This window comes from Mytilus edulis, chromosome 2, assembly GCF_963676685.1.
Source record: "Mytilus edulis chromosome 2, xbMytEdul2.2, whole genome shotgun sequence".
In the NCBI taxonomy this organism is placed as follows: domain Eukaryota; kingdom Metazoa; phylum Mollusca; class Bivalvia; order Mytilida; family Mytilidae; genus Mytilus; species Mytilus edulis.
Window position 1 is genome coordinate 103,426,846 of NC_092345.1, and position 26,003 is coordinate 103,452,848.

Consider the following 26,003-nt stretch of genomic DNA (forward strand, 5'->3'; position numbering starts at 1 on the left):
CTACGGTATTTATTTGTACAATTCAGGTAGTCTTGACCTATTCATTTGTCTTAAAAAAACAGCCAGTTGTCACCTTCACTTCACACACACACATATATACGAATATCAATTATATGCTTACGAGACATGTTGCATTGTTAAACTAATTACGGTATGTGAAAATCAAGACTTGCATAAAAACTATCCCAATATTAGAGACAGTGGCGTCATTTTTCTTCAGAGCTTTCAGCTCTTTGATTATTTTACGTATTGTGACTTGGATGGAGAGTTGTCTTATTGGAACTAGTACCACACCTGCTTATTTTTTTTTTTTTACATAAAATCTTTTTTTAATTTCTGAACGAGTAAAACATGATACTTTTAAGTTAGTTTTTTTAATGGGAAGGGAGCTACAAATTTAGCTATGTTTTAATTTTTTGATAACCAAATCAATTTTACCGTAAATTTAGGATGTAAAATAGCGTTTTTAATAAGTTGTCTACAATTACAATCAAATTTACCAATGCCATCTTTGTATCTATGAAAGAATTAAGTAAATGTTTTAAGTAATTTATGGTAACAAAATACCCGACTTAATAATTTACCAGTGATGCATTGATTGTGTTCATTAAAAACTATCACATCACTTCAGAAACATAGTTTGGATAAATAAACACCGTATTACAGAGCCAAAGGAACATCGCAGTCTAGAAAAGGAAAATTAACAATATGGAATGAAAAATCGTCTCTTTTGTCGTTAAATTTACTATGGAGTTTCCCTTAAGAAATTGAAATGTCTAAATCTAGAAAAGGACAACTACTCCTGTTTAGATGTTTACAAAACTTACAAAAAAATTTCGAAATACTAAGATTGTTCCCCCAGGAAAGATATCCGTTTATTCATCAACCTCTTGAGGAATTTTGGGTCCTCAATGCTCTGGAACTTCGACATTCATTTATTTTTATTCAAGAGTCACTAATGAGACTTTTATAAACGAAACGCGTGTACACAATTTTTTAAGTCTGGTGTCTATTATGAGTTTGTATTAATTGCTGACGCTGAATTAATATAAATACTCTCAGTTTTGTTACCAACATCAAAACAAATTTTTCAGAGTTGTCGAAATCTATTTATCCTTTGTGGTCCTTGACGAAAATCTGCTGATTCTCTCTTTTATTGCAAAATACCAAAACTGTGTCGGTCAAGCAAATTTTGGTGGTCAACTACTCCATACGAGTAGTTTTCAATTATTTTTTTGTGTAATTTGATATAAGGTAGTTACAAACAGTGAACATTATTCCTTGTGTAGATGTAGATATAATTAAGGTAGTTACAAACAGTGAACATTATTCCTTGTGTAGATGTAGATATAATTTGATACAAGGTCGTTACAAACAGTGAACATTATTCCTTGTGTAGATGTAGATATAATTTGATACAAGGTCGTTACAAACAGTGAACATTATTCCTTGTGTAGATGTAGATATAATTTGATACAAGGTCGTTACAAACAGTGAACATTATTCCTTGTGTAGATGTAGATATAATTTAATAATGTTACAAAATATTAGAAATTATTATAAATTAAGGAATGTATCTCCCTCATGCAAAGCTCTGATTCCTTTCACGGATTTGGCTGTACTTTTTGGACCTTTTGGATTATAGCTCTTCATCTTTTATATAAGCTTTGGATTGCAAATATTTTGGCCACGAGCATCACTGAAGAGACATGTATTGTCGATGTGCGCATCTGGTGCAAGAAAATTGGTACCGTTAATTTTTATTAATAAACTAGGTAAAGGACATTTGCATTTTCCATTGAAATAAATACAGAAAAGATATTTTGCTAACAAAATTTCCATCTGATTTCTTGTTGTTTCAAAATGACAATTAAGATATCGAATTTATTGCATATTATCAGATTTTTTTTAAATTTTGCATTGCTAATTTTGAATACAAACTGTAAAAAACTCCGACTCTTTAAGCTTTTTAAAAAGTGATTTGAGCGACAAATAGTAGGTTTCCTGACGTCATTGTATTATGGTTAACCAGGAAAAACTTTATTGGTTCAGCTTTTTATATCGTTATTGTTTTTGTCATATTTCAAACTTTATAATCATCTGTTGTTATATTTAAAGCGTTATATAAATTAAGTATGTTGAAGTCTCTATTAGTTTATACAATGTGACCATATGGAGTTTCTATTGCGCTTTGTGGAGACCTCTATCTCAAAATTTGTATTTCTGCGTTAGTGAACCCCTCATTCTCGAAGTTTTTTTTTGCGTTTGTGATGACATCTTCATTGGGGTTCGTGTTGTTTATTCTTTAGTTTTCTATGTTGTGTTATGTGTACTATTGTTTGTCTGTTTGTTCTTTTCATTTTTCGCCATGGCGTTGTCAGTTTATTGTCGATTTATGAGTTTGACTGTCCCTCTGGTTTCTTTCGTCCCTCTTTCATTTAGTTTGTATGTTTGCGTATGTACAGCCCTTCATCTTATAGTTCGTATTTTTGTGTTTTCGAAGCCCTCTATCTTATAGTTCGTATTTTTGTGTTTTCGAAGCCCTCTATCTTATAGTTCGTTTTTTTGCGCTTTCGGTTGCCATCTATCTTAACGTTTGTATTTTTACGTGTGTGATGCCCTCTGCATGTCTAAATGTATTTTTACGTGTGTGATGCCCTCTGCATGTCTAAATGTATTTTTACGTGTGTGATGCCCTCTGCATGTCTAAATGTATGTTTACGTGTGTGATGCCCTCTGCATGTCTAAATGTATTTTTACGTGTGTGATGCCCTCTGCATGTCTAAATGTATTTTTACGTGTGTGATGCCCTCTGCATGTCTAAATGTATGTTTACGTGTGTGATGCCCTCTGCATGTCTAAATAATTACATTAGATGTATGTTTCATTATAATATTTTATTCTGATTGGCTAACTGCACATCACGTGTTATTCCGTAAGCAGTTGCAATGCTCAATACAACTTTTCATTCATTATAACACGTGCTCCAACAATAAAGGGCACAGGTGAATTAAATAATAAAATATATAAAATTCGTGTTTTCATGATCACAACTAAAAAATGTAATTATAAGTTATGAATGCTTCTTTTTGTAACTTTATAGGGTTGTAAAAGCGTTGACCGTGCGTGCATTTTTAGAATGAAGCGCTTCCGCGCTTCATACAAAATGTACTTCGGTCAACGCTTTTACACCCCAATAAATTTACAAAAGGAAGCATTCAATTCTTAAATGTATTTTTACGTTTGTTTATTTTGTATCGTAGTATATGTCTCTGGTACTGGTAATCAAATGATTACTATAAAAACGGTCAAGTAATCACATAATCAAAAAACCCATGAGCTGGTTCACAACTGTTGCCTTTAATATTTATAGACGCTAACAAATACCTCTACTTTGTTTTCTGCTACCAAACTTAAATAAACAAAATAGTTGATGATAGTAATAAAATATAGAATACACCTTAAAAAATGATGCTGTTGATTCCAGAAAGAATTATATTTTATACGGTGTATGGACTTTGATGAGAGACTGATGGCGTTATCAAGTCTCAACAAGGGAAGTCCCTTATTCGATAATACACATCGTCGTGATGCAGTAGTGGAAATTTTGCGTGGGAGTCAGAAATCGATCAGTTTTAAAAACTGTTTAATATTTTATAGCATGAAATACAAACCAGCGAATTGCAATATTTAACAATGTGTTGCATTGTAAGTTCTGTAACATCACAAGGGGGAAATGTGGTTTTGTTCGATGAACAATTGATGAAATAATACGTCAAAATTTCAGAGAAAGGTTTCATCTTAATTTTCAAATGTAAAACATGGACTAGTTGAAAGAAACAGGTACTTAAAGTCTTAATTATTCATGCCTTAGTTTCGATGTTTCAACTTTTACAAATATTTTTCCTTTTTGATATTACAAAGAATCATACAAAATATTTAAGGTAGTATTATTTTTTTCCAATAACACACTGGAACAAATATATAAAACGAAATCATGTATTTATTATTTCACCTAATTCTCAATGGAATCACACAACTTTTTGTTCAAGCTATTTAGAATGAACAATTTATTAAAAAAAAAACATGCACCCCCCCTCCCCTCCCCCCCCCCCCCAAAAAAAAAGGAGCGAGTGGTCGGTAAGTTATAATTTAACAATCATATTTTTTTGGCAAACCAGTTCAAAGACATGACATGTGTTGGAGAAACTGATTCCTGATATTTGTAAAACTAAAAAAAAACACACAGTATCTTCTGTTGTGGTTAATTTCATATATATATATATATATGGAACATTTAACATCACTGCAAAGTTACAGATGGGGGTTAAAAATTCACAGATTGCAAAGTTACTTTACAATTAATTTTTCTGTTTATATTTTATTTGGATGGCTGTCAAAATAGTTTGAAATAACTTATATTTGTCGTTGTTATAACACTAAACGTTGCTTTTGATTTCCAAATGCCGTCATATTTCTTTAGATATATTAAATTTGCGTTGGCTGAACTTCAACTGATTAAGGCACCAATCCTTTTTTCTTAATTCTTCGACATTTTAATGACATGTATTGTATGGAAGACATATATTACGTTCATCCGCCCATTTTATTTCATGTATTGCAGGGAAGCAATATATTACATTCATACGCCCATTTTATTTTATTTTGAGAATATTTTAATTTAAGACTTCGATACACGTGAATTCAAAACCAAAACGCATTTGCTGATTTTAGATATTAAATCGCAAATCAGAAATTATATTAAAGATCAAAGAAACCACCAGTTTCTTCGACGTCAATCTTGTCTTTCATCTGATTGACCAAAAAAATAAGAAATGTCATGCCAATGGGCGTAAAGCAAAGTACCATCTTTGAAATTATATTTGGTATATAATATAGAATAATTTGCTTATACAGCGTGTGTTTTATTAATTCTTAAATCATCATAGTTGTTCTTTTCTTCTTATAATTACATATACTTGGAGCCTATGTTTGAAATTAAAAGAAGAAAAAGATGTTTTTTGTGACAGTTGTCCATGTGACATGTTGATGTTAAAATCTCACAAATCGTTTAAAAGACAAATCGAGGGAACAAACAAAACAAACCAAAAACTAACGGAATTGCATGAACTCCAAATACAGTGAGACCAGATATCTAACTGTAAAAATGATTTAAAAATAAAGAGGCGCATTATAATTGGCATTGAGACAGCTATATCAAAAAGAGTACAAATGAAGTGCATGCAATCAATTATATGCAATCGCACGGCCTTAAACAATGAGAACACTACCAATATAGTCTGATGGCCCAACATGATACAAGTGAAACAATTTCAAACAAGAATAATAAAAGCATAGTTTTTCACAAAACAATTTACGAAAAACAAATATGACAGACATGATCCAACGACAACCACTAACCTACAGGCTTATGGCACGGGATAGGCACATAAAGAATGTGGCGGGTTTTACGTGTTTGTGAGCGCACAATCCACCCTAAACTTTTGAAAGTGGTATAACAGCACCAAAAAAGGACAGACTGTAGAAATGAGTTGTTTATATTTTGCTACCAGATGTCCTTAGTCTTAGTTCTATACAAATATGTTTAGTGGTACATCTTTTTGGTTAGGCTGTGCATGGTTAATTCTTTATTTTACTAAATAAGCACTACTTTAAAAGTTTTATTAAACAAAACCTCTGACTTTTTGGATGAAGTTCCAAGATCAGTTCATCAATAAATTTAACATATGGATCAATTTGACTAATTTACGATTTCAGAAGCGTGAGGTACCAGACTTGTACATAGATGATCTCGCGAGATTCAAGATATGAAATGTTGCATACAACTAGAGCTGGAGGTACTGCACAAAAACATCAAAAATGTATGTATACGGAACTTTAATAATTTTAATTTCTGAGAAATAGCAAATAAAATATCTGGCAAATAGTGACTTACAAATGTATACATACTCGTAAATATAGTTAAAATGTTCAACAATTTTGACTTAAAATTAACTTTTCTTAGAATCATGTCCAACGAATTTTCTTTTTAAAATGGCAAGTAACTCAAAATTACATTTAATTGATACCAAGATTTACAGGTGTGCATTGGATTATTCTGTTCAACGTGCAAAGGCAAAACACAATCTTAACGTCATGGCTATAAATCGAATTTTTCAAAGTTTATATAAAACAGAGAATGGAATGATCAATACCGCAAAAACGAATTTAGTGAACACCTATAAATTTTATATCAATAAAACGGAAATTTGAGTGAAAACAGAATATCAATTTTAAAGAAAATTCGCAGGACACGTTTTAAATGAAAGGCAATTTAAAGACATAATTGTTATATCTTTTTATATATTTACACGCATCCTTAATATTTGTTCTGCTTTTAACAGAATGTTCGATTAGCCATATATCCAAAAAAAATATTCTTATACATTTTTTGAAATTCATGGTGAAATTTAATTGCTTGAAAAAGTGCCTAAAATCTGTGAGCTTATCCATTTACATACCTGTTAGCTTCTGGATGGATAACGCCCTCCGCGACTGATATTCCACCGGCAGCGATCACTACCACGTGGTAGTAAATGCCGTCTGAAATTGATATCTGTACTCTACCTGGTATCATCGTTTTGATGTATACTCGTGAACAAATAAAACATTTTTCCGCCAAAAAAAAGAAAGAAGAAATACCCTAAATATCCGTCATGTTCGACTTTGTCCCAGGAAGTTGCAACAATATCATTATTGAATAATTCAAAAACATGAAATTTACCAAATGAATACACTGTTTTAATCGTAGTAGTACCAAAACTAGTTATCACTAATAAATAAAACCTAAGATTGGAAGCAAGGGTGGTAATTCCAGTATTGATATTGTCAGTCTTATGTTATGTTATTTACTGAAGTTATTTTAATCTTCCCTCAAAAAAATCAAAATCTTCTATTTTTTCTGTGTTTTTGTCATCAAATGAAAAAATAATAACAAAAATAAACTGGCAAATAAAACTTTTCACTTTATATCGTTATAAAGGGAAAGGGTTTTCACCTACCAGTGATCTTGAAAAAATATGGTATTCAGATGCAACTTTCCAAATTATGAATAGTGTATTTTAAAATAACTAATCAAAAAACATTTGAACTATACAAAAGAAGTACAAAAATGTCTGTTGTTTTGCTTCGTAGAATTTTTTTTATCTGCTACTTGTTAAGCTTTGACGTCAAAGTTTTAGTATTCAAGATGGGAACTGCTGACGTGATTGGTGAAATCTGTACCACATTATCACGTGATTGGTGAAATCTGTACCACATAATCACGTGATTGGTGAAATCTGTACCACATTATCACGTGATTGGCGAAATCTGTACCACATGATCACGCTGTATACTCATATCAGCTCTCATCATTAAACAAAAATCAAATATTTTCATCTGTCATGAAAAGTTTTAAGATTTTCTTTACGATGTACCGTCATTTCATAATTTTTTTGTGTCTATTTTTGGTCTTGCTTAATGTTTTGTTTATCTTGCATTGCTTTTGGAATAACAATGTTTACCTTCAACCACAACGAACGAAAAAAAATATGTTTTAACTCTGCGCAACCCGTTAGGATTTAGTCTTTTTGATTTCGTAAACTGTTTTACTGTAACCATTGGATCAATGCCAGTCAATAGATGGAGCCCTTAATATATCCCAGTCCAAGTCTGTGCTTATAATATGAAATTATATGCCTTTTAAATTACTTCATGTAATCTAATCTGGTTGGGTATTGACACTTGCGAAATGTCCAGTTGTCAAACACATGTAGACTGTTTTGAATTATAAGGTTTTTAATGTTGTGTTTCTGTTGTGTCGTAGTTCTCCTCTTATACTTGATATGTTTCCCTCAGTTTTAGTTTGTAACTCAGATTTGTGTTTTTTTTCTCAATCGATTTATGAATGTCGAACAGCGGTATACTACTGTTGCCTTTATTTATCCATGTGTTCATTAACCGTTACTGGTGGCCTTTTAGTTCTCGTCTTGCTTTTAAAAGTCAATTGTCCTTGATTTTCTTTTCATGGTTTAATACGTTTTATTTGTTAACATTAACGTTGAAATTTTATGATAAGGTCAGTTTCTCTAAGTCAGTAAAAGGTCTACAATATTTAACTTATTTTAACTTTGATTCAACTTTAAATACTTTCTCATTTTCAATGTTTGGCTCAGAGCATTACCAAGAATAACTAATTTCTAAATACTAACTTAATTTGATACCGTGTTATTTATAACTAACTTTAAAAGAATAATTGTGGAAGTTCAAACTGGAAAACGCATTTAAATTTCAAATTCCTAATATAGTTATCATTGCACTAAACCTCACATGTTTACCAGATGGATTGCTTCATGCGAAAGACATGCTAGCAATATGTATATAAAAACATTCTGTCAATTCATTATGGTAAATTAAATGTAGTTTGTCATTTCAAACTAGCAGACATGCGTTGATCGATTTTTTTTTAAATTGCCCTTTTCGTACCTATTAAACTTTACCAATAAATTTATAAGACTTAATTGCTTTAATTCATTTTTTTATTTATAAATAGTTGCAAATGATCGCCCTTTTTTTTTTTTTTTTATTGAAATAAGCTTTGCTGCAGAAATGGAATTTTTTATCATTTAACTTAAAAATATTTCATGATTCAATCGTAATTTTAGATAAAAAGAAAATGGTTTCATCGTGTCAAAAATTTAAAAGATTGTTATATTAGTAGAGACAACTCAGAAAATGATTTGTTCAGTTAATTTCTGTGTTTTGATAAAATTATAAAAAACAAGGATGGTGATCCCATTCTTATCACATTTAGTCCCGTTCTCATCCCGATATCCGAAATAGTGTTAAACGCAAATTGGCAAATACTGCATTTATCAGTGTGCGTTAATAGTTATCGAAGGTATCAAAGGTACATTTTGTACCAGGCTCATAATTTGATACGCAAGACACGTGTTTCATCTAAATAAAAATCATCAGTGACGCTCAGATCAAAATAGTTAGATAGCCAAACAAGTATAAAGTTGAAGATCATTGATTACCCAAAATTCCAAAAAGTTGTGCCAAATAAGGTAATCTATGCTTGGGATAACATAATCCTTAGTATTTTGAATAATTCATACTTTTGCAAACAGTAAATCTATAAAATAAACTCATCATAGATACCAGGACTAAATTTTGTATATACGCCAGACGCGAAACGACCATATAATTGATATTCAGGTCAACACCGAAGTGCTGACTACTGGGCTTGGGATACTCTCGGGTACGAAACGTCCACCAGCAGTGGCATCCACACAGTGGTGTAAATAGTTATCGGAGTTACCAGCCTTATAATTTAATACGTCAGACACCATTTCATCCTCATAATTTATCAATAGACCTTGTAAAGATATATATTCAGGAGCTGAATTATAACACTCATCTTACATTGTCTTTAAAAGTTAAAAAAAAAAAAGTAAAAACATATGAATTAATTTGCCAAAGCCTTATATTTAGTAATTTTATGTCTTTTATATAAAGAAGGCTAAAATTACCTTGGGTTTACATCAGCGATTTTTTTCTGTTCGCAAAATTGTTGGACAAGTCATTTAAAAATACCATGCAGAGTCTATTTAAAAAAAATACCATGCACAGTCGATCTAAAAAAAAATAACATACATAGTCGAATTTGAAGAAGTTTAAGGAAGAATTATAACAATTAACAAACATCACATTTCCATGGGAATTCAGCAGTAAAATGTTTGACACAGACAAGTAAATATTTTGGTTCGAATTTATCAAGGATTTGTATGGTAAGACCATAAACTATACAAATCCTTGATTTGATCAATTACTGTTGAAGTGGTTTTTTTTAGAAAGTATTCAAATAAAAATTATTAACAAAATATTATATTATTAGGAATAAGATTTGGACTTACATTTTATATAACTTAAATTTAGATCGCAGATGCAAGGAATATTGAGGACAAATGATTTTCTCAGCAAAATGAAAAAAAAGTAACACAAAGCAATAACTGTTTATGTCTAGACTCAGTAGAAACCATAGAACACGTATGTTGGACTTGAAGGAAAAATCTAAAAAGACAATCATATATTATTGCACAAATTTAGCTGTCACTTAACTCAGATATAGTTTTATATGGGACCGTAGAAAATATACCTATTTAAAAAAAAAGCATTAGCATAGTATTTAAAAAAATATTTTTGATACAGAACACAAGTACCAGATGGGCAATAGTCTATTTCCTAATCACCGATTTGATTCTGTAATAACACACTTATACATGACAAAGTGGGCTGCTGACCATGTGCATCATAATAAGTTGCAAGTGATATATAAACATTTAACCAACTTTCAATGTATACTTATTATATATGAATGTTTTATTTTAACAAGTGATAAAATGTTATTAAAAGATTTAAAAAATAGAAAAAAAACACATTGAAGAAAAACTTTTTGTTTATAAAAATCATATCCAAATTCCATATATAAAACTCATCTTCTCTAGTCACACACCTTCTTTTATTTTTGTTTGTTTGTTTGTTTATTATGTTACGTTATGTTTTGTTTAATTCTTTTTATCTTTTAACCTGTTTTCAATCTTAAATGTATTTTTACTTTTATCGATACGATATCAAAATATTAGTTGTCTATATATGTTGCAAAAAGTTGAAAAATGAGTCTATTTATCACTAAAATACCGAATTTGAAAACAATATTTAGATGCCATTTCTTGATTTTGAAGGGAAGCATCGGTCCAAGGTTCAAAATATACCACACAGGTTTACGAATTGATCATTGTTAAAAAAATAATCCTAGACTGGAAATGTTAACTGCAAACCGTTTGTTCATCTATCAGCATGAACTGCGGTTAAATTTGTCCTATAAAAATAAGAAGATGTAGTTTGATTGGAATGAGACAACTCTCAACCAGGGACTAATCTAAGGTCATCATACGGCTTCAACAATGAACAAAAGTCATACCGTATAGTCAGATATAAAAGGACCGAAATGACAAATGTAAAATAATCGAAACGAGAAATCTATTCTTTATTCGTTCGTAGTGTGTTAATTTACGTTTTTTGATTGAGTTAAGCCTGCCAATTGATATTTTGTCGTGTGTTTTTCTATGTTGTGATGTTATGTACGGAAGCCGATAAGGGCCATTCAAAAAAAAATAAATTATGTCGTAATTACGACATAGCATGTCGTAATTTCGACATAACATGTCGTTATAACGACATCGCTATGTCGTAATTTCGACATATCATGTCGTAATAACGACATCACTATGTCGTTATAACGACAAAGCTATGTCGTAATAACGACATCGCTATATATATTATATAAAAGAATATGTATTATGATTGCCAAGAGACTAAATGACACAGAAATTAACAACTATAGGTCATCATAATGCCCCCAATAATTAGAAAAGCCCCACATAGTTAGCTATAAAAGAGGGAGGAAAGATACCAGAGGGAGAGCCCCCGAAATGCTGTGTGGCAGACAGTGTTATTAATCAATTATTAGCTCCCTTGGTAAAACTCCAAATTTCATATTTAATGTATTTCATTGTTAAATAATTTACATGAAGCTTAATAAGTATATATTTGTTAATTGCATAGATTTTGCTATTTGAATTCATTGGTTAAAGATATTTATTTATATTGTAAAGTTTAATATTTGCATCGTTGCAAAATCTTTGGTTACCTTCTTTGAATAGATTCAGTGAGAAACTTATATATTTTATAGATCCGATGTAATTATATCGACCGTGTATGTTTGTTGTAACATATATCGACCGTGTATGTTTGTTGTAACATTCATTCCTTCCAAGGCAAGCCAAGCTATCCATCTCCCTATAAAACTTCAAGCCTTTTGTATCAAAGTTGAATTCAAGTCTTTCATTGCACTATTTCTACTTTCAAACGGTGGGCACGATGTTCCTACAACGCCTAGGATTTAAAACAGAATCTTCGAAATTTCATCCGCAAAACAAAATAAAAATAAAAATGTTAGAAAGCACGAAACAATATTGTAACAAATTCAGTATATGTTTTAAATTATGTTTTTACAGCTCCTGATCATATACTAAGTAATATCTAGTATATTTGAGGATTAAAATAAGAAAGCTATGTGAAAAAAAAACGGATGTCCAACGTTACATTTATGAAAAACTGTTTTAACTCTTATGTATAGTGATCCTATTTCTTATTCTCTGATCTTCTTGATTCTTGGCAGGAACAACGACATGTGTTGGTTCTCTGTGCCGTTAAAGCCGTTATTTTGCCAAATTTCATTTGACTCGGTGGCTGCATATTAAGCTGGAATAAGAAAAATGTCCAACGACGTTTTTCATTAACTCAACGACTGAAAGTGAATTTTATAAGTAGATAAAGCAGACAATGAATAAAAAGAGTAAGACAATAATAATATCTAACAAAAGTACAAATATTTGCCTCATGTGAGTTCAAATATTGCTGATTCAATAAAATCTTCTCTACACAGTCGTTTTTCAAACGGTAGCCATTTTGTCCAAGTTGATATTTCATTTTTCAAAGCAGTTAACGCGTATTTTTTATAATTGATAAAAACAAAAGTTAGATACACGAAGAGTAAAAAATGCCAAGATTCTTTTCTTATTACCTACATATTTGGGTCTTAAAGGAATAAAATGCTTCCACACATTACAAAACGGTAGCCAATTTGTCCAAACGTCTGAAAACGTCTAAAATCCTAAAGACGCTAATTTCCGACGTTATATGTGCTAAAGTTTCAATTAAATGTTCATGATAATTAAAACAAATCGTGTTATGAAATTTGGAAAAAGAGGTTGATGATTGCTGCCTAAAAAAAAGAATAGTGCATGTTGCTATAGACTCCGCCCGGGGACATAGGTTCGACACAGGTTAAATTTTGCAATTTTTATTAATCGTTTATAGCTTTTAACGATTTATTTAAAAGAATTGGGAAATGGGGAAAACATCCCATTACATGAACTTCGTCCAACTTTTGCAAAGACAAATTGGAGACACCAAGACAGTCCTCTAAATGTAAAATGCGAATTGAAAATTATGTTACGGAAGTACTCCGAAATAGATCATTTAAAGTCGTCACTTCAGTAAGGTGCAATCACCAATATTAAAAGACTTAATACCAGTTCACGGAATGTTTTACTTCGCGATTTGTCCTGCTATTCATGTTATAACGGTCGTGATGAAAATAATTCCTGTACTAGCGAAGCTGGAACTTTTCGTCAATACAAACTTGTGCATGAAATGAAGGTAATTGAAAGACGAATCCCAAACAGCGACGAAAACCGTTTCATCAAATTAATAAAAACCCGGGATTATATTTGCCATTTTCGCTGACGATCCAGGAGTAGATTACTATATTTTAGAATGTATATCAGAAGTAAAACGCTATAGATGACTTGGGAAATAAAGCCAAGGTTCAAGTAATTGAAGGGGTGTATTTCGACAACTTATGTGCCAGGGAAAATACAATTCTATTCAAATTTAACCAATGGTAAAATTTTGATTTACTTTCAGAGTGTCAGATATATTTGTATTGGTTGAATTAAAATATAGAAATTTTACACAATGACAGATGATATGCACCTTGAAAGTTAAACATCCTATGATAAAACAAAAATATGGAAAACCGTATACATGTACTTCCGTCCCATCTTTCCTTCCTACATTACTTGCGACAGTACTGCATTTTTAGTTGAAATAACTTAAAAGGTAAACATTATTAAATCGATTTCCACAACTCGAGGTAATTTTTGATAAAATGACATCACAAAACGAAAAGAACCAGAATCAACCAACAATATAAAAAACCGAATAAAACTTGCAAAAATTAAACGAAGTCAAAAACCCTCTTCGACGCCGCATGTTTAAAAAGTGTAACGTCGTGTTGTAGGAATATCGTGCCAAACGTTTGAAAGTAGAAATAGAGCTATCAATATTTTTATTACAAGAAGCCATGTAGTTTGCGCTTATATAAATGGAGGTGGAATGCTTGGCATGCAATGTCAGTCCTCATAATTTCCACGTCTTAATTGTTTATTTCAAACTTTTCTAGCTATACAGCCCTTCACGACAGGTAACATATAAAACTAAGACGGGATATATAAGTTTCTCCTTGAAGGTATCCAAAGAAGGTAACCAAAGATTTTGCGACGATGCAAATATTAAACTTTACAATATAAATAAAAAATCTTTAACCAATGAATTCAAATAGCAAAAGCTATGCAATTAACAAATATATACTTATTAAGCTTCATGTAAATTATTTAACAATGAAATACATTAAATATGAAATTTGGAGTTTTACCAAGGGAGCTAATAATTAATTAATAACACTGTATACCACACAGCATTTCGGGGACTCTTCCTTTGGTATCTTTCCTCCCTCTTTTATAGCTGACTAATCGGGGGCTTTTCTAATTATTGGGGGCATTATGATGACCTATAGTTGTTAATTTCTGTGTCATTTAGTCTCTTGGCAATCATAATACATATTCTTTTATATATAGCGATGTCGTTATTACGACATAGCTATGTCGTTTTAACGACATAGTGATGTCGTTATTACGACATGATATGTCGAAATTACGACATAGCGATGTCGTTATAACGACATGTTATGTCGAAATTACGACAAAGCGATGTCGTAATAACGACATGTTATGTCGAAATTAAGCGATGTCGTAATAACGACATGTTATGTCGAAATTACGACATGCTATGTCGTAATTACGACATAAAATTTTTTTTTTGAATGGCCCTTATCGGCTTCCGTAGTTATGCTATTGTTTCAGAAAAAGGGAGAAGGTTTGGTACCATTAAAACGTTTAATCCCGCTGCAAATGTTTGCACATGTCCTAAGTCAGGAATCTGATGTACAGTAGTTGTCGTTTGTTTATATAATTGATACGTGTTTCTCGTTTCTTGTTTTTTATATAGATTAGACCGTTGGTTTTCCCGTTTGAATGGTTTTACACTAGTAATTTTGGGGCTCTTTATAGCTTGTTGTTTGGTGTGAGCCAAGGCTTCGTGTTGAAGGCCGTACATTGACCTATAATGGTTTACTTTTATAAATTGCTATTTGGATGGAGAGTTGTCTCATTGGCACTCACACCACATCTTCCTATATTTATTTATCAGTGTTATGAACATAATTGTGAAATGTTTGAAGGAGTACAAAATTCATTGTAATTTTAAACATGGCTGATGTTATACCGCCCCTGTTGCTAAATAAGTATTTGTCAACTGGGTTTGTGGAGACTCACACATTCTGTCAGACAATTCAAAGCTTGTACTTTAAACCGAATACGAATACTTTATTTCTCATAAAACTACAATTACATAGTTATAGAGAACATACATAAATGTAACTATAAGGTACAATTAATACAAGCATGTGTGAACAATACCATGAAATTATCTTGGAGGACTGACTTTCACATTTATAACTTTGATAAATTTACATATTTTTTCTAATATTACAATATTACATGCATTAAACAGTTGATCAAATTTATAGATATTAGGGTTTGACCAGCAGTATGTAGGTAAAATTTTCTTTCTTTGAAACTTAAAATATCCACAATTCATAACTTAATGGTACTCGTCACCAATGTCGTTTGAGTCACAGAGACGGCAGATTCTGTCTTCTCTCGGTAAACCCTGCCACCTTCAAGACTCAATCGGCAAGTGGTGACTACCACATCTATATTTGCATAATGTGTAAATGAATTTGTAAGGTAAAACAGAAAAATATTTTTCAAATTTAAAATTATTTTTAAAAATACGATAGCATAAAGTTTTAGGTGATTCTGCAACAAATGCAAAGCATTCTTGTCGAAACTGGTCTTTGAGTTTTTGCTCAATACAATTTTGACACCCATTTATCAGCAAACTGTACATTCAATATATTGGACATACCACAATTATCAAAAATATTTTTAATATATGATATCCACTTAGTGTCTTTCGTAATCATTATAATATAAAAAAAGACAAGTTTATATAATACAGCACACATTTTACTTTCTTTTCCATTAAGAAGTTTACTCCAGAAATTAATCATTCGCAGTTTTACAGACACAGTAATAGGGTATCTGCCAAGTTCTGCATACACTATGAAATTTGGAGTAGACTGTTTCAAATGTAAAACCAGAAAAGGTAATTTATTAAATTGAATCAGTATAACAACAGAAAAGAAAACAGTTAAAATAATGCAAAAATGTAAAACCAGAAAAGGTAGTTTATTAAATTGAATCAGTATAACAGAAAAGAGTTAAAATAATGCAATATGAAATTTGTGGCCTCGATTTTTGAACGAACGAAATTCTATAACCCTCCCAAAGTTAAAAATTGGGAAGTTTTCAACAATTTTTCAAAAAGTAAAGTTCCAAAACTCCATAATGTCATATATAAATATAAAAAAGTAAAAGGGAGCTTAAATGTATTTCAATAAATATCAACCAGTCTCCAACGTTTCAGGAAAACTGGTCAAAGTGTTTTTGATTTATTTTCCGAAAACTGGAAAAAAACCTTTTTACGAATAAAGTCCCAATACTCCAAAACTTAACATCAGATTTCTTTTTAAAATCCAATGGGAACTTCTGTCAATATATCTAAATATTTCACCAGAATTTCATGAAAATTGTTCAAAGCATTTTGAGTCATTATAAAAAAAACTGGAAAAGCCTATATTTTGTTTATATAAAATCCCAAAAACTCGCAAACGTACGATCTTATATTTAAAATACACGAAAGAGATCTCACGTAAATATATATGAACAATTCTCTCAAGTTACATGAAAATTAGAAAGCGTTCTAAGCAATTTTCTAAAGTTTTGACGACGGACGGACAGATAGACGGACGAACAACGGTATACCGCAATGCCCGTAAACTGGCCCATAGAAATGAAAAATGGAGGATTATTATTTTTATAAAGTCATTGCTTTATAGAACAAAGGGAAAACTGAACTTAGAATGATAACCAGGTGCAAGCGTTGATGCAGGGAATTATTTAGCGTATGGATAATGAATCTGTCCCTTAGATAATCATCTTTCCTCAATCAAAATGTGCTCGACCCATGTGATTCATTTTTTTAAAAAACTACATATAGTATCTAAGCTTTTGTCATTTCTCAATACATACGGTTTATTGTCAGTATGAATAGAACTTAGATATTGCAATAATTCATTCTACCGATGAAAAAAAATCTATATTTACTCCTCATGACAAAAACAGTTTCAAAACAATTTCCCGCTTCTTTGCAATAAAACATACGGTGAAATATTATAACCTGTAATGTTTTGTCTTTCTCGACATGTCTTTTATTTATTACTGCATTAAACTGAGTTCTTTAAAGTAATGTAGTCAATAGTCAGTGCATCTGTACTGACATGATTAACAACATACTTTTTATTCTGTTGATAAATTTAGAAATTATTTTAAAAAAAAAAACAATTAAGGTTCCAACTCCCTAAGTCAAAGTTGACCTTAGCTGGATATGGCTATTTTTGAGTTTCCTTTATGTCAAATATCTCATCGCGTATTCGATTACTTATACATCTTTGGTTTTCAATTGTTTTGGCTTAACTTCAGCGCTTCTGGTGAACCATAATCAAGAAAAGCGTGTATGACATGACCAAGCTGAGGCTAGCGAACAATAACATGTCAAATTAATTTATAGTTTTTTTAGCACTGAGTCTGTGGCGATAACTCTTCCGGTGGTCTGCTAGTTCTTGAAAGTATAATCAGTTGAATAACGAGTGCTTATGTACTGGCATGATTACCGTTCTTCAATCCTTTATTTATTTTTTTTGAATTAAAATGCAATTTAACACCGGTGTTGAAAATGTATTCACCATTCGGCTGCGCATCAAGGTGCAAGCATTTTCCACATATTGCACAACAAGATAGCGTATAATCTATACGTATGAAAGGTAGCCGTACGGTCATCGGGAGGTTGACTTTAATAAGCATTAATACATTCTAACAACGATAAAAAAAACCCAACAAATTACTAGAATAGAGAATATATAATGAAACAAATATCTATAATACTAAAATAACGATGTCCAATTTGTCAGCCGTCATCACGTAAAAACGACGAATCAAAGAATTCAACTTTATATATAACTAATATAGTACAAAGGTGTAGATTAAAAATTACACCACTCCAGGCCCTTTTGTTTTCCACGTAATTAATATTGCCAAATAATTAAGAAGATCCGGGTCGAGTCCGATACCGATACCAATAATATATTCACCTGTTACCTATTACCTTATCTGTACGTCCCGCATCTGACAGGCGCACCACCAAACGGTGTATTCAGGATTAAAATGCTATATACACGGGTCATAATCACAGGGTTGACACTACTAAATTGACAAATTGCTACCTATTGTAGTAATTTAATCAGTAAGACTTTCTAAGATAACAATACGAATACTAAAAATCTGTGACTAAAAATAAGGCGTATAGGTACAGTTTTCAATTTGTTAGCGGGCATGACGTAAAACAGAGAATCAAAGAATTCAACTTTATTTATAACTAATATAGGACAATGCTGTAGATTAAAAAATACTCCATTCCAGGACCTTTTGTTTTCCAAATAATTAATATTACCAATAATTGATAAGTTCCAGTTCGACGGGTTCAAACAGAAAGATTTAAACTGTGTATCTTATAATCGGCATGACTTTTAATATCAGATGACAATACTAATACTAAAATAAGGCTTGCGCATAGTTATATATTTTAATTCAGTCACGTAACCGCGATATCACGGGTGTGTTCTAGTATACTATAAACCAACTTATATTCGCGGATACTTTATTTGGCGTTTAACCCTTCCCAGTTCACTTCGCGTCGGTTTCATTTCGCAATTTTTTAATTTAGTCGATATAATTACATAAGGATAGTTACAAGTTTTACATATTCGCGACAATTTATATTCGCGTTATTTTTCTACTCCCGAAAGTCGCAAAATTTAATCGCTCACGAAAATAAGTTTGTTTACTGTATACAAAAACTGCGGTGCTTAAATTTGAATATCGATAGCATTTAAGTTTAAAAGTGTGAAGGAAAGGCAGAACAACATCATTTTTAATGAACTATCACTTTTGGTTGATACGTTCAACCATAGATATAATGTTTATTACATCTATGATTCAACAATACCAACCGTTATCAGGATGATATTTTTTCGTTAAATAACCCATATTAACAAAATTCTACCAAAATTACTTTAACTTAATCTAACATTTGAATTTGTAAAGGGAAACTCCATGCTCAAATCTACGACAAAAGAGACGATTTTTCATTCCCTATGGTTAATTTTCATTTTTTTAGACGGCGATGTTCCTTTGGCTCCATCATACGGTGTTTATATATCCTAACTCTTTCGTTATGCCCGTGTGTGTAGTGATGTCATAGATTTTAACGAATGTGATAAATGCATCGCTGGTAAATTATTAAGTCAGGGATTTCGTTACTATAGATTACTAAAAAACTTTTACTAGAAATATAGAACTATATAAGTAAATTTGGCTATACCTGTAGAAAACTTGAAAACGGTATTTCACATCCAAATTTTACGATTAGTTTGGACTAAAAGCGCGTAAATCACTATGTGATCCGGTATACTCATTGAAGCTTTAAACCTTTAAACAAACGTATTAGTAAAGGTTATCTTACCAATGATGTAATTAGATCTTTGAATATAGTTTACATGGGCACTAATATCGATTTTGTCATCAGCAAATTAAATACATAACTTAATTTGTATTCTTTGCAAATGGTTAACTCCTAAATATCGTACTGCCTGTTGATACACTTATGTTTGGCATTGCACAAGTCATTTCTTCTTTGACTGTCCATGACGTTAAAAGACTAAATCATTGGAATGTTTAAGGATGTACACCTCTGAGGAGCCATAAATTTCTAGAAATAAACTTTTTTCCTTAACCTAATTTTTGGGTTAATATGACTCTAAAGAAATATTTGGTGAAGAAAAAATCAAATGGTGGTGCACTTCTATTTTTGCTACGGCCCTTTGAAAATACCAAATTTTGATGATTTTCCCATTTTTCAACAATTTTTACCTATTTTTGGACTGTTATCTTGAAAATAAATATCAATAAAGATGAAGTGGACCAATCTGAATAAATTTAACTTTAAAAAACTGTAGGTAGGTGTTAATATAAAAAAGTTATATCATATTTTGATGCTTTTTTGTGTTAAATTTACCATGCTGTCAATTTAAGTAAATTTGTGATTTTTCTCAATTTTAAGAACAAAACGTATATTGTTTCAACTTTTTGTTACAAATGATTGAAAATACATATCTAAGAAATTTAAAAAGACAAACATGATATGGGATGTAAATGATTCTTGTAAAATAATTTTTTGTACCCTTCACCTATTTTCTCAAAATATTTGGTCGTAAAATTTGAAAACTGGATAACTCAAAAACTATTCAGTGTAAATACACAATTTTTCGCATAGTTATGTTTAATTATAATACTTTAAAATTCATTGATATTTTCCACTTGTATCACATGTTTTGGAAATAATTCCTGAATGAGATTTCAACGATACTGAAACGTCAGAAGAATATATCCTTAAGTTTATTTCAGTCTCTGATGCATGCTTTTTTATTATTAATTGTTTTTGGCTTTTAACTAGCTGTCAGTTACTCTCAAATCGTACTTTCTTGTTAATTTGACCTATTGATACTATTTGTAATGGTTTTTTTTTGTTATTTAATGTTTACTTATTCAGGGTAATATCTGGTCTATATACAAGCTTTGATAAGTGTTTGGTATAACTATAAATTTTCAGTTTTTGTCGTACCATGAACATCAGAATTATTATTTTGTTATTGCTGTTTTTCTGATATTGTTAAACATTTCACAGCGATATACTACTGTTGCTTTAATTATTCACCTCTTATTTAAGAGCATACGATCATAAAGTAGTTTATGCTGTAATTTGAGTACCAAACTTAAAAAAAATAATATATAAAATGCAATCATTTTAGCTCATCGGAAACATTCTATTTTTAATGTATATTTTTAAAGAAAGATCGTTAGAAATGTTTGCAAAAATTGTATTTTAATTCCAAAACGAATATGTTATACTATAAAAAATGAAATATTCATAAAAAATAATAATGAACGTCAGACTAAAAATTTTCTTTCGAACTATTGAAAAAAGTAGATATACAAATATTGATATAACATTCTCATTGAAAAATGTCAACAATAACTTACAAAATAATAATAAAAATAAATGAACATGGAAAGTCTACCAGCTTTAGTTTTCAAACTGCATGATTTGTCTTAACCTCGCGACTGCCAACTTAAAGCATAGAGACTAAGATGGTAACGGCGCTTTGATATTTGTATGCTTAGAGTCATACATTCTGCCTGTATATTTCCTGTTTACAAAATTTCACAGTTTAACGTAATGAAGATCAACGAAGGCTAGTCCCGAAACGCATGGATAGAATAATTCATTATTTGGTATATAAATGACACATTTGAAAATTATAAATACTGATGCCTGTCATACTATCGTTTTTGAAGTATGCGATGTAACAAATTTATAATACGTTGTTTTTTTCACAACGAATTCAATAAGCTTTTTCATTCTGCTTCTTTTTTTTATTGAAAAATATGGCTTCGTAAAAAAATAAAAGTAATAAATGTAACGGTTAACATATATTTTTAAAAATTAACTTTATTACATTTCATTTATTTTGTGTGGCCAAAAGAAAGTTATATTCATATTGATAGAAGGGATCTGTGATTTTTACAATTAAAACATTTCAGTTGGTATCAAAAGGAAATCATACAACTTTCGACAGACCGATTTGCCGAAATTCATATTTGTCTATTAAGATGTGAATCGGCCTTTTTCGAGAAAATGTTGGGTATACGAAAATGAGACCGCAAAAAAAAAAAAAAAACTAAAAAAAAAAAACCCAAACACGAAACACATTATGGTTTTGTTGAAAAATGAATAAAAAATGATAGCGGATACAACAAACAGAATGGCATATATAAGCCACTGTTAGACTCTTGCATTCGAAATTTTAAAGTATTATACATGTTTCAAATAGTGTCATTTACATGTTCAAAAGGCCATATTTAGTAATTCAGTATTAAGCTCTTTTTTACATGTATGTTTGAATTTTGTCAGATATATTTTCTTAAGTGCTTTAAATTCTTCTGCCGATTGTATTAGTAATTAGATGTAAGAAGATGTAGTATGAGTTCATATGAAATACATGATTACCAAGACGCGTGTTTTACACAAATTTGATGAATTGAAAACAATATGTTTTCGGGTAAAGCCGTTGCACTTATTTACTACGTTCAAATATTGTTTTAGATTAAATTTGTTACTTATAATCATAACATCCTATTTATTTTATATTATTGAACAAATGTTGTTAGATAAAGATAGAAGATCTTAATTTATTTCAAAACATTTTCCCTCGGTTTTAGTTTGTTACCCCGATTTTGTTTTTTGTCCATGGATTTATAAGTTTTGAACAGCGGTATACTACTGTTGCCTTTATTTAAGGTCAAAGTAATTGATTTAACGATAACAACTATATTTATTTGTAATTTAATTTCATGAAAGATTATTTATTGAGAAATAAATAACAAAACAATTTAAGAATACTATTCGTAAACACACCGAATATACATTTGAACTTTTCTGAAGATAAACTTGGAAATAACCTTCGATCAAATTATACTTTAAATAAACTGTGAAAATAGCTGTTAATGGATACATGCATCATAGTGACAAAAACAAACAACAATATCAGTAAATACAAACGATTAGACAAACAAGGACAACACACTGTACAAAGATAGACATCTAGGAAAAGACATACAAAGCACTAAAGACTGGGAAATAAGGACCAACAAAGCACTGTACAGAAATAGAATAGGAAACAAGGACACACACAGCACTGTACAAAAAAAAAAGATTGGGAAACAAGGACCCACACAGCGCTGTACAGAAATAGAATAGGACACAAGGACACACACAGCACTTTACAAAAAAAAAAGATTGGGAACAAGGACCCACACAGCGCTGTACAGAAATAGAATAGGAAACAAGGACACACAAAGCACTTTACAAAAAAAAAGATTGGGAAACAAGGACCCACACAGCGCTGTACAGAAATAGAATAGGAAACAAGGACACACACAGCACTTTACAAAAAAAGATTGGGAAACAAGGACCCACATAGCGCTGTACAGAAAACAAGAGTTATAAATAATGCCCACAAAGCACTACAAAGAGATAGACTGAGAAAACAAATCTCACGAGCGTAAAGTTTATGCATGATTCAATTTTGTTGATATATAGTAATATTTTTTGGCTTTCAATCAACCATCGACACATAATTAGAATATAAAGTCGGTTTTGTAGTTCCTATACCCATGTATACTGGAAGTAACAGTATTCGACTTTTCAACAATTACCAAATTTCTATGCCGCGGTAAATCTTTTTCGATTTATTCTTGCTTTACATTTAAATTGATGTTGAAGGAAAATACCGAAAACTTCAGTTACCTAAGTGAATCTCTTGAAGATAACCGACATTCTTGAGAGAGACAAAAATCACGAACCAACAATCTCATTTATTTTGAGAGGAAGGGTACTTATTCGCAAAGTATCTGAAGTTATAATTTTTGTCACCTTAATTCGATAAAGATCACCATACAGTCAATAAATTAGGGAACAACATAATTAACTGCATCAATATATTACATTAGAAAATTGGCAGTACCAGTCGTATACTAATATAATTTTTTATTTTTTAATATTTATTTTTAAAATTTTAAAATTTTTTGTACTTTTCAATCATTGTTTGTGAATTTGTAAATATAAACATTAAACGTAATCTTTTGTCTTTGTTGAAAGATCATCATATCTCATAACGGTTAATTGCAGAAAATAAAAAAAAAATATATGTATGTAAAAATACATCCAATATTTAAAAAGTTGAATTTCAATTTAAAGTTCACTAAACTCGTTCAATGACCATATATTTAGTTATCATGTCGTTTTATCATTAAGTCTTTTTGTTATAGATACATTATAGTATATGAAATAAATGCATACGCTTTTTCTGCTTTACTTGATGATGCAAATCTTATATGCGTATATATCTGCACAACAAATATGCAACTACCAAATGATAAACGCAAACAATTGTGTCTTAAAAATTAAGCAAAAGAGTAAACACACTATTTGAAATATGCTGTCATTTAGGAAAACAAATATGATGTAAAAGACATACCTTCAAAAGGTTGAGAGCTGCTGCTTTCTAAAACTTCTTGTGCTTCAGCCATTTCAAATGTATCCTAATATAATATATACTTCTATATCTTTAGAGTATGAAAGATACATACAATTGCACGTGTTCTTTTATAGTGAATTTGTTTATTTTCTTATAGTTTTGAAACTACGAAGAAAGATAGCGTTATAAGGTCATGCTCGGGAAATAAGCTGATTTTCTACATTCTGTTGACGTAATAAACTATGAAGAAGTCAAACCGTCGTACACTGATGTATCCCATTGAAAAATTCCCTGGTTACTATGAAGCAGACAGGAATGACGTCACTTGACAACGACTAAACCTTTAAACTGCTAAAGGCATAGGAGAGTAAAACGAGAAAGAAAGAAGAATATCAAAGATATTCATAAATATGGGAATTCCTTTCGATACGTTTATAAATGTGTAAAATGTCAATACCATGAGAAAATCTATCCGTTCGATGATTTAACATTGAGGAATTCCGTAACTCTATATAACTACAGACATCGATTTTATCATTCACATAAAAATTGTTTTAGTCATAAAACAATCGTAGAATAAAAGTAATATTTTATTTTTATTGTATATTTTCATTGTGACCTATAAATCGTATTACATAGTTTTTTCAATAAATGATGTGTTCGAAGTTTGGAATACAAATTACAATCATCGTACTATTTCAGTTAAAGGTGAAAATGGTAGTAATATAATCTGCTTCTAACGCTAATTTTGAAACATGAAATGAATAGAAGGGAGAGAAAATGTATAACAGTATGTTTAAGCAATGGAAACTCTAACAAGGTCACCTTCATTGATTTGTCTGATAAGTTCTACAGTTGTACTAAAAAACATAACTAGAGGCCCATCTGTATTTTAAGTTGAAGCAATTGCAATTGTATTATAGTTTCAACAATTGTAACTAATATAGATTGTAAAATTTTGTGCGGTATCTAAAATACATTTTAATATTTATATTATCACCTATCATGAATTATCCTGAGGTCTACTTGCCATAAGCAACACGGTGGTATTTAAAATGGTGCTGATACTGTCTTCCATTTCAGAACGCCCATGTTCAGATTCGTTTGAGTTTGTGCTGCGTTATCTTTATTGTTCTGTTCAGTGTTATGTGGATTGTCTTTCTTTGCGAAATTTGGTTTGGACAAAGTGTGGTATATTATCGACTTATGTTTCATGAAACACCCTTTCAATATCTATGTAGATTATGATGGCTCTTGATATATATCTTCTAACTGTATAAATGGGTGTATTCGCTGTTAGTTGCGTGCAAATTTCTCTGGAATTTTATATAATTATATTTGGGTAAATGAAACATTCAAATGAATGAAATTTTCGATAAAATGTATAAGCTATATCACCTCCTTTGGAAATACTGCCGAATCTTTTTATTATTATTATCATAATCTTTGACATTGACCATCTGCTTTCAATCGATCATGGACTACTTTTTAAAAATCGTCCGCGTATGAAATCAGATTTCACAGTCTACTGATAGTATATACCTTCCCTTAAATCGAGTTTCAATGACACTACACGGAGATTTGTTTTTTATAAATT

The 26,003-nt window shown here is 30.7% G+C and overlaps 1 protein-coding gene across 4 annotated transcripts in view; it reads right to left on the reverse strand.

The window, feature by feature from the left end:
- The window catches only part of LOC139513747 (insulin-like growth factor 2 mRNA-binding protein 2), a 57,976-nt gene extending 33,326 nt beyond the window's left edge, over nucleotides 1-24,650 (reverse strand). For 3 of the 4 annotated variants that reach the window (XM_071302523.1, XM_071302524.1, XM_071302518.1), the window contains exon 1: nucleotides 24,407-24,473. In XM_071302523.1, coding sequence (XP_071158624.1) covers nucleotides 24,407-24,458 — 52 coding nt within the window. In that variant the 5' untranslated portion in view covers nucleotides 24,459-24,473. Of the gene's footprint in view, nucleotides 1-24,406 lie in introns of all 4 variants that reach the window. The other variant, XM_071302517.1, reaches the window with a different exon arrangement.
- Between the last annotated feature and the right edge of the window lie 1,353 nt (nucleotides 24,651-26,003).